Genomic DNA, 16,055 nt, shown 5'->3' with positions numbered 1-16,055 from the left:
AGTAATAAAGAGTTCATTCATAGGAGACGCACTTCCTAGTTTGAGTCATTGAATTTTCACCCATAGGAGACGCACTTCCTAAATTGAGAGTTCATCCATAGGAGACGCACTTCCTAGTTTGAGTCATTGAACTTTTACCCATAGGAGACGCACTTCCTAAATTGATAGTTCATTCATAGGAGACGCAATTCCTAGTTTGAGTCATTGAAGTTTTACCCATAGGAGACGCACTTCCTAAATTGAGAGTTCATCCATAGGAGACGCACTTCCTAGTCCGAATCATTGAAGTTTTACCTGCAGGAGACACACTTCCTAATCAAGGTCTTTCAAGTTATTCTTTTAGGAGACACACTTCCTAAATTGAGAGTTCATTCATAGGAGACGCACTTCCTAATTTTAGTCACTAAAGTTTTCACCCCTAGGAGACGCATTTCCTAGCCGTGGTCATTTAAATTCACCCCTAGGAGACGCACTTCCTAATTTGATTCATTCAGGTTTTATTTTAGCAGACGCATTTGCAAGTCAAAGTTTTTTGTTTTTACTCATAGGAGGCGCACATCCTAGTCTAATCTTTAGTTTACTCATCATTGCATCAATAGTATAAGTGGTTTACAATTTTGCTAACCAACTCACAAATCTTCCTAGTGCAAGCCGGGGCAGAAAAATTTTCTTCGTTTGTCTATTTTGTTGCAGTCAGGAGCCCACCTGGAGAACAAGGGAATACTTTTCAAGTTCAGCAATCAGGAGCCCACCTGGAGAACAAGGGAATACATTTCGAGTTTCAGCAATCAGGCGCCCACCTGGAGAACAAGGGAAGTACAATTCAAATTCTATCTTTTAATATTTGATAACATGATGTGCCCAGCCACCACACTGGGGCAGAAAATTTTCTTTGTTTGTCTGTTTTGTTGAAGTCAGGAACCCACCTGGAGAACAAGGGAATACTTTCCAAGTGTTACAGTCAGGAGCCCACCTGGAGAACAAGGGAATACTTTTAAAGCGTCAGCAGTCAGGAGCCCGTCTGGAGAATAGAGGCATATATTTCAAATTTCAGCAGTCAAGCATCACTCGGAGGAATGACAAAACATCTCCGATCACAATGCAAGGCAACAACGCAAGAATTCCATCGGAAGAATACAAGTTCAAGGCAACACAAGAGCAAGTTTGAAGACATAGTTAGGACCTTTTTATAATTCATAGATCATAGCTTAGGCTAGCTTCTTTTTATTTTGACACGGTGTAATAAGGAGGTCAGCGAGCAGTAGCAGCAGTAACAGCAGTGAAATCACAGCTCCTGGTAGTCCCAGCTACCAAACCTTCCCGAACTACACTGACCTAATTCCTTTTTAGCCAAGGATATGTAGGCAACCTCCGAAGAAGGGTGTGGTCAACTCTTTCAAAAATGCTTCACACGGAATATTCAAACGGGCAAAAATCGCTCGTTTCCGCTCACTTATCTTTGCACGAAAACTCTTCGTTTTTCCCGGCAAAGAGGGGCAGCTGTGAGCACGTGATTTTTGCCCTGTACGAATTATTCCCAGAAACTCAAACAAAATGATTTCTTTCATTATTTTACAATTTTGTGAATTTTGTGTTATTCACATTTTATTTGTGCATTTTAATTCATATGAAAAATATAAAAAAGTACATTTGGCATATGCATTTAGGGTTTAATTTGACATTTTAGGATTAATTAGTAGTTAAATTGCGTTTAACCCAAAGTATAAAGAAAATAACAAAAATAGTCCATTTTTAATTGTTAATTGGAGAATTCGTCATGAGTTTACTTTTAAATAGGACTTAATCAATTTTTAGGAGTTAATTAGCTTAATTTTGGAAATATATTAGGTCTTTATTTTTATTTTTGCATCTTAATAAATCAGAAAATATAAAATACAAAATGAAATAAAAAGGGAAGAGGAAATTACAATAGAAGAGGGAAATAAAGAAAAAGCAATTAAAAGAAGGCTCTTAATAATTGGGCTCATTTCAATCAAGCATCCCTAGCCCAATTCGTTTTACCCAGTCCAAGCCCAAACCCTAAGCCACTCGGCCTGCCCTTTGGATAGGCAAAACGACGCCGTTTGGCATCGATTAGATCTGAGCCGTCAATTTTCTTCAATCCAACAGTCTGTGATTAACCCATGCCTCAAATAAAATTGTCTAAAAATATTCCAAACCCTAAAAAATGTGTCATCTTCCTCGTACACCCCTCCCCCTGTAACATCACCGCCTCCACCGTCCTTCCGCCCTGAGCCGCCGGCCGGAAATCGCCGCCGCCGCCGGCCAACCTCCAATGAAGCCTAAAATTACACCACAGACGCTTCTCCATATCCTCTTTCCATCTGGCCATAATTTCACTCAAATCCCAGCCGAACGGTTCGAATCTTGAATCGAAATTCTCCGGCCAAAACCCTAGGTAACCCAATCCCTCCCAAATTAACACCCTAGGTTCCTCTCTTCTTCCTCTCCCCATATCCAACCCCAGTTTTTCTCGAATGTTGCCGGAACTTCTCGAATATCCATTTGAAGTTCCGGCCAAAACCCTAGTTCTCCCAAACTCCACTAAATTTATACCACATCATCACCTCACCTCCTTCATGATGTTTCTATCAATAATGGTGTTCAAATACCACTAGAGTCACTCGAAATCTTAAATTGAGAGTTAGCCGGATTTGTGGAGTTCAAGAACAGTGAGTTCTTCGTTTTGTCTTCTCTTTTTCCTTTTTCTGGTTTTATTATATTTCTTAATTGTGTGGCTTCATGTTTAATTGACTTGGATTGTTGTTTGTTTAAGGTTAGATTTCAATTTATTTTTCTCTTTGTTGTCTTATCTTGAATTTCAATATCCAGTAGTATGAACTCATTCTTTAGTTGATTAGTATGTTTCACAATGACTTTGGTTGTTAATAAGTGCTAATCCAAAAATTAGTTGTTAATTCTGATCTCGTCCTTATTTTAGCTGCCAGATTAATTTTGTTTGATTGATTTAAATTTGCCTTAGTAATTCTAGGTGTTAGCTTAATTGTTGTTTTTGAATCCGTCCTAGTATATGTTATAGTTTCTAATTCTTGGTTATTTGTTCTAATCGATCTTATTTGGCTATTGTTTAATTTCTGATTTTTAGCGTTCAATTTGTTAGTTTTGATCAGTTTAGTCTAATTTAGTGTAAATTCAGTAGTTGCATTGGTAGTTTCATGCTTAAGGATCAGTTTAAGTCTTGTGTTGCTTAGCTTTAGGTTCAGTAAATTTCAGAATAAACTAAGGGTAGCATAGTCATTCCATAAATAGAAAAACATGCTAGAATTCCCTAGAAACTTCTAGAATAGGACTTTAGTTCTAATTTCAGAAAGTTAAGTTGTTTACTTGAGAAGCAAGTCAATAAGTAGAGGACTAATCTGTAAATAAAATAAGGACTAAGAGGAAAACAGAAAATTGGGGGCTGCCCTCATCTTTGCCTATAAAAGGCAGCCTCTACTTCCTTGAAAAAAAGTTTGGAACATCTAAAAATTCCCCCCAAAAATCCCCTAAGTCTCCACCAAAACTGAAATTTGAATTTCAGATTAGAACACAGATCTGAAATTTGAAACTCTCTTTCATCTGAAAATCTACAAAAAAAATACACTAAAGCAATAAAAAATCCAAAAAATTACTGTTACATTAGTGTTCCTTAAGTCATTTTCAGATTTCATCATTTAATTCAAGTCTCTAGCTCATTTAGGATCCCAACTACTTGAATCTCCTTGTTTTGTTTGATATATGAGGTTTGAAGGCAGTTCGAGTCATCTAGGCATTGGATCTGGGTAATTCGAGTCGACTGTGGGTCATTAGTTGAGTGTATTGCTTTCCTGCGTTCATTTCTGGGCATTTTGATGCTGTTTTGGGGTTGATATATCAGTCTCGTTTGGTTTAAAACATTTCTGGAATCACTGAGTCATTTCTGGGTTGAAATCGGCTGTGTTTGCAAACTCCAAATCGCTGTTGCCTGCTCTGCTGTTGCTAACTTCTCCTTCTTCTTGTTACATTCTGATTTCCAGGTACCTCCCTTGATCTCGTATGAACTGTGAAGGAATCAATGTAAATTTGATGTTGAAGAAGTAAAAATGATGAATGTAGTTGAATCGACCTTTGAGTTTTCCTGTTCTGTTGTACTTCACATACGTAGGACAGTTTTGTTTAATGGATAACTTGTATAAAATTGGACTGTATGAACTGCCTGGACTGTGGACTGTCGAAATAATTTGATTACTTCTTCTGATTGTAGGAGTTTATATTTAGTAGTGTTGGTTTGAAGTAGTTTAAAAGTCCGAGTTCGAGCTGCCATGTGTGAATTCGAAATCAGAGATTTAAGAGTAGAGGTTTGGTTTGAAATCAGGAACTAGTTATGATCTCACTCGTGATTTAAATGGCAGAAATCATTGTTGAGTATGCGTGATTCGTTAAAGTTAACTATAGGCAATCCATTTTCATTTAGCATCGTTGAATATCGAGTTTCAATTTTTTTTATGTGGTCATGCTAATGTTCAGTTAAATTCATGAATCAACACTCTAATAGGAATGAGCAAACAGTAGGGATTTGGAAGAATAAACTAGTATGCAGCATGTTCGGCATTATGCGTTAGCTTATCTAGTTGTGCTGGAGATGTTAGTGTACTTATGTGTTAAATTCAATACTACAATAGCCTAAAGTGATATCAATTTCAAATGCAAAGTCAGAAGTGGGAGTTGATGCAAGTATAGACTTAATTCACAAATTGATAGACTTCTGCACTGGTTGGTTAAATTGGACTGTCATAATTCCTGAAGTCCAAATAATTCCTGCCCAGACTTAACGAGAGATATGTGCTGCTGGGCCAGGCATAAGCCCACAGCGCAGTAAGCCATAGCCAATAGACAATGAGACCATATTTGGGCCTTCGGGTTAGGTAGCGGGTTCGAACTAAAAGGCTTGCCCTTTTGTTTGAACCCGGACTTGAACTTAAAGCCCGAGTTTCATAATATTAAGCAACTAGGATTCCTTAGAGACAAATTAAAATAGAAAATGGTAGTTTGCTCTAGGATGGCCTTTAAATAAAGATGAGATGAGCCTCGCCGAACAAAACATATAAATTGCGGGGCCCTCACTAAATGCTCATGTTAAAATACCTAGACTTCGGGGCAAGCCGTTTAGCGAATTTCACGGTCTTCCCCAAAGATAATAACATGCTAGCTACTTTAGGCGCGTATTTTAATAACATTACCTTCCTAAACTTGGGTGCACATTTATGTGACCCAAATCCAAACCTCAACGAAGTCGAAATGTGTCAACAACCACGGGTGCATTTATGTGACGTGGTTCGAGACACGTTTTCACGACGTTGCAATTCTCGTTAAAATAATAATAAAAGTGGTTTACAATTAAAAGGCACATAAGCTAAAACATGTTTTGAAATCAGATAAATTCAAGTATAACAATTGAGCGACCGTGCTAGAACCACGGAACCCGGGAATGCCTAACACCTTCTCTCGGGTTAACAGAATTCCTTACTCAGATTTTTGGTTCGCGGACTGTTAACAGAGTCATAATTTCCTCGGTTCGGGATTCAACCGGTGACTTGGGACACCATTAATCTCCCAAGTGGCGACTCTGAATCTTAATAATAAATCCCATTCCGATTGTCCTTTAATTGGAAAAACTCCTTTACACCCCTGCGGGGTGTGGTGAAAAAGGAGGTGTGACATTCACATTACAGTTCACTTAGATCGCACCCGAGGTATCGTTATCTCTAATCCAACCTCTAAACCCTCGGTTATGACTCTCGCCTATACTCCGGGAGTGATGTTATTCAAACAACTACCTAAATATGCACTCTCTCTCAAGCAGATACATAATAAATAGGAACGGCTAATTGAGGATCCTTTCAGTTAACCAAAATCAAAACGTAGTTGAACAAATAGAGATTAACAACTAACTCTAAACTATATTAATATAACAACCAATTCATCCCCAAAAGGTTCCATCAAAACCCTAGAAAATAAATTAGTTATTCATAATAGTATGTAAAACTACAATACTAAAAATCATAAACCAACAATGAAAAATAGGAAGAAGAAGGGGAAAAACTCGTAGTTGAATCTTCCTCCTTGCTCCTAGCGTGTTCTTGCCTCCAAGGGTGTTGTCTAACCCTAAAGTAGTGTCTCCTCCTCCAAAGTGGTGTTTTAGGATGTATTTATATGACCTAGGGTTGATGAGGGACGGAATTCTTCAATCCAACTTCGGATGGGAGAGCTGGAATCCGCGTCTGCCTTCGCATCTAGACGCGGACTTTGACGCGGATCCGCGTCTGCCTTCGTGTCTAGACGCGGACTTTGACGCGGATGCAGCTTTTGAAATGCTTCCATTTCGCGAAGCGCTCCGTGCCTTTGCTTCGCTTCGCTGTTTTGTGCCTTAACTTTTCTCCTTTTTCGCGTCCGACTTCGTGCCACGCACGGGGATAGACGAGCTCCCACTCCTTTAATTTCTTCTTTTTGTGTCGAATTGTTATTTTCTGATCATTTATCATCCAAACTCGTTCCTACACATAAGAAACACATAATGAGTATATTTCACTTCGAAAATCATGTAATCTCCCACGACACACACAAGAATTAATATGCAAATATACTCAAAAATATGCACTTTTCATCATTTATCAGATCACGTAGAGGTCGACCCTCTGCGATGACTCACGAGACCGGGGCAACGGAAAAGCTCCAGTAGATAGGAGAGTTCTGATCTGAGCTTGCATGCCAAGGAATTGAGCATCTCTAACCCTTTCTCTTTCCTGGCCGCTTCTAGCTCGGACGTGAGCTTTGTCACTGTCTCCCGCATAGTGGAGAGGCTCTCCCCATTAAGTTGCTCTCCTTGCGAGGAAGTCCCTATTTCTTGCATTCCACACTTATAGCGATGGAATTTTTTTGTAGGAAGCCCGTATACCTTCTCCCATTTTGGAGCGCCAACAGACTCCAACCATATTCTTTCAGCATCCTCGTCCGAAGGTTGGGTTGGCTCGCCCGGTTCACCAGTTGGATGACTACGAATGAATTTCTCCATGTTACTTTGGTTGACTTGTGAAGATCCTAATTAGTATAAATAGTTTATCATCAAATATATCTATTTATAAATTGATTCATCGACTTATAACTTACTTAGATGCATCGATGAATATTAAAAATAAAACGTTTAACCTATATCTATCTATCTATATAGATAGATAGATATAGATAGATAGATAAATTACATAGATAGATAAATTATAACACACGCTTCGTTGTACTACTTTAACTACATATATAGCATGTTATAGTATATGTTAGTGTATTTATTATTTGTATTACAAAAGTGTTAACGTGTTACATTTATATTATTTAGATAGTAAATATAAAAGTGATTCAAATTTTTTACCAATGTTGACCTAATAACCGACCAACTTTGGTCGGTTATTTTCCAGAAAATAAAATATACCGACCAAATTTGGTCGGTAATTTTAAATATAAATTCTTTAAATTTTATAAAACATTTTAAATAATAATATAATTATTAAAATTTAAAAAATTGGGTCCACATTACCGACCAAAGTTGGTCGGTAATCCAAAAGTTTCTTTGACTAAGCAAGTCTGACCAGCTCGGTCAACTTGTTGACCACTTTACTGATCAACTTTGGTCGGTATTTATTTTTAAAAAAATATAAAATATTTTTTTCCCAGTTTCCGTCCAAGCTGGAAGGTTTTTGGTCGCTTTTTTTGACCAACCAACGTGGTTAGAAAATTTTGGTCGGTTTTTAGCGGATTTGTGGTAGTGAAAAAGTAAACTCGTGACAAACATGAAAAAGACTATACATAGAGGAAAAAAAAAGAATTAATGAGAAAATAAATATATTGTTTAACTTAATGAGAAAAAAAACTTTATCATAATAATTCACTCAATCCTACCTCTTCTAAATTAAAAAATTTAATACACTTTAAAATCTTTTACGAATAATTACAATATATATATATAATATATATATATATATATATATATATATATATATAATATATATATATATATATTATTATGTAATATTCAGTAGTATTTTGAAAGAATTACAAGAAAATACACATGACTTCACACCATAACAAAAAATGGCCCATGTTTTTAAGTTTTACCCCACCTAGCCCACATTTTACATATTTTGAAAGCACTTGTAAATTCAAAATATATGTTTTTACAACAATTGCTTCTAAAAGCTATGGAGTTAATTCTTTGTTCTCACAACTATTGCTTTCACTCTCTCTTCTTCTCACATCTTTTACATATGCTTCAAAGGACCGTATATTTTCTGCTTCTCCTCTTGTGTCACCTGCTTGCAATGAAAGAAAATTGAAGAGTAGAAGTCCACCATTGAAGATCATTCAAAGCTTTGCTTTTGAAAATGGGTTGTTTTGAATTTGTTAGTTGTTTGGATTGGGTATTGTTCCAATTGATTGAAAATATCAAAAGGAGTACAAAATTTAAATTTGAAGTGATTTGGAGTAGATTTGAGCAAGATTTGAATTAAATTTCAGAAAAGACGCAAGAAAGAAGACGAAGTCAGTTTTTTATATAATTATGTATAATTTTGTATAATATTGTATATGAGTGTAGAAACACACCTTATACACTGTTATACACTTTTATACACCTTTATACAAGCGTCTGTAGACGAACTTCTTCCACGATTTTCAGTTGCAATTCTTATTCAAAACCAGTCCAAATCTCCATTAAATGACTTCAAATTTTATATTCAACCTCCTTATACTATTTCTAACAAGTCTAAATAACACCCACTCCAAATTTTTCATAAAATCAAATTCGAAATTTAAACCCACATATTTAAGCTTGTTAAAAATCTAATTTTCACCACCCAAATGAAGTTGGTTTGTTGAAATAATATTTGAGTCACAATTACTGATTCGAAAAGTAATTTAAAAGCTTGAGGAATCTTTTTTAAAAATTAAATAGTAATTTTGAGAACCTATTGGAGTTGGATGTTGAATCTTAGCCTATTATTTATGGCCTAGTTGGTTGTAAATTGAAATATGAGCTATAAAATTGAAAAGTATGGAGTCCATTGTTCTAATGTGAAATTTTCCCTAGTATTTTTGGGGCCTAGGGCAAGGGCTTCACATGCTTACCCTAGAGCAGCCCTTGGACTTTCCTAATTCCAACCAAATTGACGTTACTTGCACATGTTATTTACCATTTTTGAAATAAGTCAAAATATTTCGAAATTATAGTCCCAGTTATAATGGGACTCTACTTTGCATATAAATTTTCCTAATTTTGCACTTGTTATTAACTCTACCAATCCATCTCTAATTAGGATTAGTTCATGTATTATTAAAGTACACCACCCCTCTCATAAAAATTACTTCCCTGTGCTATAACCATGGGTTACTCAAAAATGCTAGCCTTTTGCTTCTTTGTTTCCCTATTTTTCATCTCATATGCTCAAACCAACTGCTCCGATTTCCAATTCCATGACAAGTCGTATGATTCATGCTCAAATCTTCATACATTAAATTCTTTTATTCATTGGAATATCGACCAGTCTTCTCGTACCGTTGAAATCGCCTTTAGGAGGTCCGAAAACGTGCATGGAAGATGGCTTGCTTGGGCTATAAACCCTACATCAACAGGGATGGTTGGATCACAAGCTTTTGTAGCATTGCAACATTCTGATGGTACTCTTGAAGCATACACATCACCTATTAACACCTATGGAACTATGCTTGAAAAAGGTGACTTGAGTTTAAGGGTTTACGACGTTTCAGCTCAGAATATCAATGGAGAAATCATCATCTTTGCCAAGTTTGAGATTCCTACCAATGGAAGTACTGTTGTGAATCATGTATGGCAAGAAGGACCATTACAAGATAATAAACCAAGAATTCATGACTTGTCAGGAGATAACGTTAAGTCTTTTGGAACTTTGGATTTTCATTCGGGGGAAACTATGGCTACAAAAGTAAAATCAAGTTCAAGGTCTAAGCTTAAAATTGCTCATGGGATTATCAATGGTGTTAGTTGGGGTATGTTAATGCCACTAGGTGTTGTTCTTGCTAGATTGAGATATTTACCTTTGACAGATCCTATATGGTTTCACCTACATATTTATTGTCAAATTTTGGCTTATTTGCTTGGTATTACTGGTGGAAGTTTGGGATTTGTTCTTGGGAGACAATCTTCTGGAGTGAAAATTAAACACACTTCTCATAGGTATATTGGTGGTGCACTTTTAGGGCTTGCAACATTACAAGTTTTAGCTCGATGGTTGAGGCCAAAACCAGATCATAAATATAGAATATATTGGAATTTTTACCATTGGTTTACTGGTTATGCTACTATAATATTGGGAATTATCAATTGTTTCAAGGGTTTTCAGATGATGGATGTGGGAATTTGGAAGAATGCTTACATCGGTTTTCTTGCTTCGTTGGGTTTCGTTGCTGTTGTTCTTGAAGTTCTGAGATGGATCTTGAAGGCTAAAAAAGATACAGAAGAAAGTACAGTGGGAGCTTAATTTGTAACGAATTATAAATCAGAATGTTTACTTTCATAGGCATATACTTTTTGTAGCTCAAATTTAATGTATGTTCCAGCTCAAGGGCTTATACTAGATGTACTAGTTTTAAAATATTTCTTCTATTATATCTGTCCTTTCTTTTGACTAGGGCAGCCCGATACACTAAGCTCCGTAAGGATCTTAGTGTATCGGGAAAGGCCGGACCGTAAGGATCTATCGCAGGCAGTCTTACCGTGCACTCCTGCAAGAGGCAAAAAAGGCACTAAACTCCTATGCCCGGGGAAGGGCCGAACCACAAGGGTCTATAATACGCAGTCTTTACCCTGTATTTCTGCAAGAGGCAGTTTCCACGGCTCGAACTCGCGACCTCCTGATCACATGACAACAACTTTTGACTACTATTTTTAATTAAAAAATCGTGATTTATTTAGGACCAAAACTGAAAGCAGAATTTCATAAAATGCACTTGTAACTGGAAAAGATTTATGACTACAGCAAATACTAAAAAGTTGATGTAAGACTAAAAAGTATAGGGAGTTTAATGTATGAATGTCCTTGGTATGTTAGAGACAATTGGCATATGATGCTATTTTTCTTATATACCTTGTTCATTTCTTTCTGTCTCTGATAGCTTCAACAATTGATAATAACTTTTATCTCCCATTCTAAGCAAATAGTACTTGAATCCAAACTGTAATTCAAGTATCTACGAAATTCTGAAAATTCTATTGAAGCATGCACTGTTTAATGAGATTGGTTAAATATACGGGTAACAAACGATTTTTATTGTTAACTACCAGTCTACCAGTAAGTTGCCTTTGCTATGTACTAATGAATACTATGAATCACTATACACAATTTATACAAATAGAAAACAAGGAGCCGGCTTTCAATCCACAGTTCCCTGTTTTATGGAATGGATAAATTCACTCATTCACCAATTCATATGGCCATTTGTGAGAGATAAAAACCCCGTCTTGTTTTATTCTAGTTCAAACGGGCACTGAGCCATGGCAACGGTGAAATTCGACAGATATATGAAAAGCCTGTAGAAACAAATAAGATGAGAACATCAAGTACAGAATTGATCCTAAAATGAGGGAGGATTGGAAAACATGCTTAACAATATATACTGTTTGTTATACTAAAAGAAGGTTACAAGTGCAAAACAAGAAGCTAAGAAAAGTTTGGGTTGAAAAATCCAGACACAATTCCAACAGACATCTTTTATTTCTGTCATCTGAACTCACAGTTGCCAAGCAAAAACAAGCCAAAAAGTTCTTTTCCCTGAAAAAGTTATTGTAGTGCATGTTCTTTTTGAGGATAGCGAAATTCCCCCAAAGGATGCAGACAAGTTCGTTCATTGAGAGAAGTAAATTCAAGGAATCTTATGAACTTCTGAATGTTCCCCATTAAAACATAACAAGCCTCATGACATTTATTCCAGTGAAAAGTATATGCGAACGGGGTTTTCACTTTGTCTTTTTTTCCCTTCATATGCAAATTGGTTAGAACCATTCAAAATCACGCAACACCAGATAAAAATAAAGATGGAAAGAAAAGGAAGTCCTTTATTTTAGTATAGTTTTATTCTTCATTTCTGTTTTATATTTGCAAGGATGGGAGTGGATCTGGTGCTGCAACCAGAATAGTATTATCCCTTGACATGGTATACAGTTAAACATCAAACCAAATGCAGAGCGAACATTCTTCTCATCATACCTTGGGGTTTCTATGAAATCTACGTGTAATCAGCAACCTGAAGTTCACTGGACCAATCCTTTGTGCTCCTTATGGCCCTAGCTTTATTATCTCTTATTTCTAGGACCTGATAAAAAACATGCAGTGGGAGAATTCTAAGCATAAAGGGCGCATACATCTGTATAAGGAGCCATACAAGCAAGCTAGCAAACATGACTATGAAATGGTAATAAACCTAGACATGGTAGCCTCCTCGAAGTGGCATCAACAGTGAAAGCGAGTTGTTTTATTTTCTCATTTAGTACTGGAATTATAATAGTGCTTGGGCCAGAAAGGAAATTACCTCAGGGCTCGAGCCAAGTACTCCACTAGACATTCCCACATCAATCCGCCAGATGCTACAATTGTATTTGCTGCAGGGAAACCAAAATCAATCATTTATGTGGCCTAAAGAGATGCTGATCTGTAAAGATAGTTCTTTCTTTGAGCTAAAAATTGATTCCTAAAGTTAACTGTTGGTTGTAATATTTATATCTAACACAAAAAGTTCATCTTAGTATCACTTTAAGAAAATAATATCGTATAAAGATCCTACCAATTCACCCCCATAGGTTGAGGAGTATGCCCTACAACCATCGCTTTGGCACCCACAGTTTGCAGTGTCTCTTCAAGAAGAGATTGGATCTGATCATGAAAAAAGCAGTAAGTTAAAAATTAGCATCACCTGAATAATCATGTCAATAAGATCAGAAATTAAACTTGATTCATTTCAACGTTGGAAGAGATCAATTTCCAGAAGAGCTAGAAGATACAGCTTTGAAAAGAACTAATCGACAAAAAAGATCCACGGATTCAGTGAAACCCAGAATAATGCTTGCTGAATGTGCATAGAGGAAAATGCCTATAACCTGCTCGATCTGGTAGTCTTCCAGATCTGAATCTCTGGAGTACAAACGGTTCCACACGATACTATCATAGCCCCTGGTGGCTATGAAAGGCATCTGCGGAGAATCGTCAGCTTCACTCGGACCTTTCATCCATTGAGATACTTCTCTATTCAATCTCTCTAAACCATAGGCAACTGCAGCAGCAGCATTAATAATCAATATACGAGAATCTTTTTACATGTATCCTAATAAACCAGAATACTGGGTAGCAGATGAGCTTTACCATGATGAGGAAGAAGGCCACCATGGCAGAAGAGCCAATCATCAACCTTAAGAACAACACCATGACGTGCCAACTCACATGCCAATGGACCTCCGGGTCTCATGAGGATTGATCTTGCAATTACACCCTTTTGCCGCTGTCCTAATATTTGGACGACTTAATAAGCATAGAAAATGTCAAGCACCAAACCATATGGAAAAAGCAACAAATGTTTCTTATGAATTCTAAAAGGGGTAACTATCTTAAAATATCTGCTTAAAAATTATATAGATATCACTTTCAACGTGTTTTTATCAACCCCGCTGATTGCAAATGGACTGCTTGCTGATCTCAATACTAGTGTAAACAGTATGCTTTTACTTCACAGCAATAAGGTAGTACTTTCTATTTACCCACAATATAATGTTTTTTTCTTTTTATAATTCAAAACTAAAATGCTTCTGATGCCAATATATTTATTTGCCCCGCCACTCAAATGTAAGTAACTTCCAAACCTCCCATTAGCCATGAGACTAAGACCTTGATCTTAATAGAAACCTTGATCTTAATAGAACTCACCTTAACCAAATTCCATGGAGCCCAATAATTTTGAGACACCTTCCGATCCTGTTTCCATCTGCCAGACACAGCACACCAACTGACAAAAGCTTCTTCCCAGTTGTGTTCACATTCCTCCAAGTAATCCAGAAAGTCTATACACTCGTCAAGTCCCCCATTATCAACATATCTGAAGTCCCCCTCTACATTCATAGTTTCATGATTTCCATTGACCTATAATAACCATTCAGAACATGAAGAAAACAGATATGGTTGGAAGCGAATAACCATGCAAATCTCCAAAGTAGTTGTAAAATTGAACAATATAAAATGCTAGCATTACCCTGTTTAAATAATAACGATGTACGGATTAGCAGTCAACTACAATCAAGATACTTGTAGATGTAGCTGAACAAACACAGACCTGGAAAACTGCTCCACCATGAGCTTTTGCTTGGATATCTAGTGACTTCAACAATGATAAAATTGCAAGCTCATCTTCACCTCGGTCAAGTATATCTCCAAGCTGAATCAACACCTGGTAAAAAGAACCTTGTTATATTTTTATAAGCTAATAGATGCAGGGGCGTATCCAGCCTTAAGGTACCAGGTTCATCTCCTGGTACTTTTGATGCGGAGCATAATTTATGTGTAAAGTTTATTAAAATTGCAACAAATAGTAGATATGAACCCATAACTTTAAAATATAATAGGTCAATGCTAAAAACTTAGAAATTGAACCCATAGAGTCTAAATCCTGGATCCGCTTCTGATTATAGATGCCTTAGAACGAGTTCATAAATCTAAACTAAATGTAGAATGCATTTAACACCCTCCAAGCTAGAAATGTGAATGAAAATTAAAAGCTTACCGTCTCACCGCCAATCCAAAAATCTTGACCATCAGAACTCAGCACACCAGCCGTCTCAAGTGCACCTCTTGCCTTATCAAGATCTCCATGCAAATCACCGACTAAAATTCACCTCAAATAAGAGACAAATAAATACACACAAAGAAAGACTGCAGAAAGAGTCGGCAAAAAAAGAGCAGAACTGAGAATTTCATTATGCCCAATTACAATAACAAAATAATTCACTAAAGGAAGATAAGAACTAAAAATTATGCCCTAACATTCGTTATCGGAGTATTTACTTTTTGCCTCTCAATTTATGTGAGAACTTATTACACGACAACTATAAATCTCAGTTCCAATTCAATAACTGCAATTAGACTAGTCACAACTACCCAGATGTTATTCTTCAGAAAACCAAAAGCAAAATTGAAACTAACCCGCGACAATTCGACGACCCGGAGCTGAAACGAAAGTGGGCGGGTCCCCATTTACTACAATGGGTTTTAAGTTTCCATAGCTATTACTACTGCCACTGGTATACTGAGCTGGAGTTGAAACAATCGTATCAACCAATTTGCGGGACTGTGATTGTTGAGAAGCAGAAGGTGGTTGAAGAGGTAAAGAACATGTTAGTGCAAGAGTAGCCATTGATTGAATAACACAAGTCAGTAGTAATTTCTCTGAATATTTTTGCCTTGTGTGTTTGTCATTGGTCACTCAAGTCAGTATTTTGTCCAAATATTTTTTGCCTTGTGTGCTTTCTATTGTCACCCGTCTACCTTGCAATAATAACCATAAATTATTGGGCACTCGAAAAAAAAAGGAGCTGTCTTAGCCACATGTTTCGTGCCATTTTTACTAGTACTAGTATCTTTTCCTTGTTCCTAATTCACCAGAAGATTTTCTTCAAAAAAGTTTAATTTTTATAACGGATTAGTTTTGCTCGTGATTACTAAACTGTTGTTCCAATAAACTCGCAAAATTATTTCTTGTATCATTAAAGTTATTATACTTTTTTTGTTATATAAGTAAAATCATAAAATTATTTTGTATCATTAACTAGTTTTTGTTACTGAACTATGTTTGTTATATCACTCGCTGATCTTTACTCATCGTATTAGTAAACTCATAAAACTATTTTGTATTTGTCAGTAGGGGTGTTCATGGTTTGGTTTGGATTGATTTTTTCCTAAAAAGATACCAAACCAATTAACTAGGTTTTCAAATAT

General features: G+C 36.4%; 2 protein-coding genes across 2 annotated transcripts; one reads left to right on the top strand and one right to left on the bottom strand.

Annotated features, from left to right (window-relative positions):
* Positions 1–9,428: 9,428 nt before the first annotated feature.
* On the top strand, positions 9,429–10,562 carry LOC109207090 (cytochrome b561 and DOMON domain-containing protein At5g47530-like). The gene has a single exon (XM_019369975.1). The coding sequence runs from the start codon at positions 9,429–9,431 to the stop codon at positions 10,560–10,562; it is 1,134 nt and encodes a 377-aa protein (XP_019225520.1).
* A 744-nt stretch (positions 10,563–11,306) lies between these two features.
* On the bottom strand, positions 11,307–15,589 carry LOC109207094 (shewanella-like protein phosphatase 1). The gene is made up of 10 exons (XM_019369978.1): positions 15,264–15,589; positions 14,845–14,945; positions 14,398–14,511; positions 13,995–14,207; positions 13,437–13,572; positions 13,175–13,347; positions 12,862–12,950; positions 12,610–12,679; positions 12,288–12,393; positions 11,307–11,611 (listed from the first exon to the last, which is right to left on the bottom strand). The coding sequence occupies exons 1-9, from the start codon at positions 15,472–15,474 to the stop codon at positions 12,307–12,309; spliced, it is 1,194 nt and encodes a 397-aa protein (XP_019225523.1). The 5' UTR covers positions 15,475–15,589; the 3' UTR covers positions 11,307–11,611; positions 12,288–12,306.
* Between the last annotated feature and the right edge of the window lie 466 nt (positions 15,590–16,055).

Source organism: Nicotiana attenuata, unplaced genomic scaffold (assembly GCF_001879085.1).
Source record: "Nicotiana attenuata strain UT unplaced genomic scaffold, NIATTr2, whole genome shotgun sequence".
Taxonomy (NCBI): Eukaryota; Viridiplantae; Streptophyta; class Magnoliopsida; order Solanales; family Solanaceae; genus Nicotiana; species Nicotiana attenuata.
This window is presented reverse-complemented; position numbering and strand designations above follow the sequence as displayed.

Excerpts from the sequence above, each read along its gene's own strand:
- LOC109207090 (XM_019369975.1), top strand. The coding sequence starts at position 9,429 with ATGGGTTACTCAAAAATGCTAGCCTTTTGCTTCTTTGTTTCCCTATTT.
- LOC109207094 (XM_019369978.1), bottom strand. The coding sequence starts at position 15,474 with ATGGCTACTCTTGCACTAACATGTTCTTTACCTCTTCAACCACCTTCT. Across the intron at positions 14,946-15,263 it reads GGGTCGTCGAATTGTCGCGG|TCGGTGATTTGCATGGAGAT; the intron begins GTTAGTTTCAAT and ends GGTGAATTTTAG. Across the intron at positions 14,208-14,397 it reads ATGGTGGAGCAGTTTTCCAG|GTCAATGGAAATCATGAAAC; the intron begins GTCTGTGTTTGT and ends TGGTTATTATAG.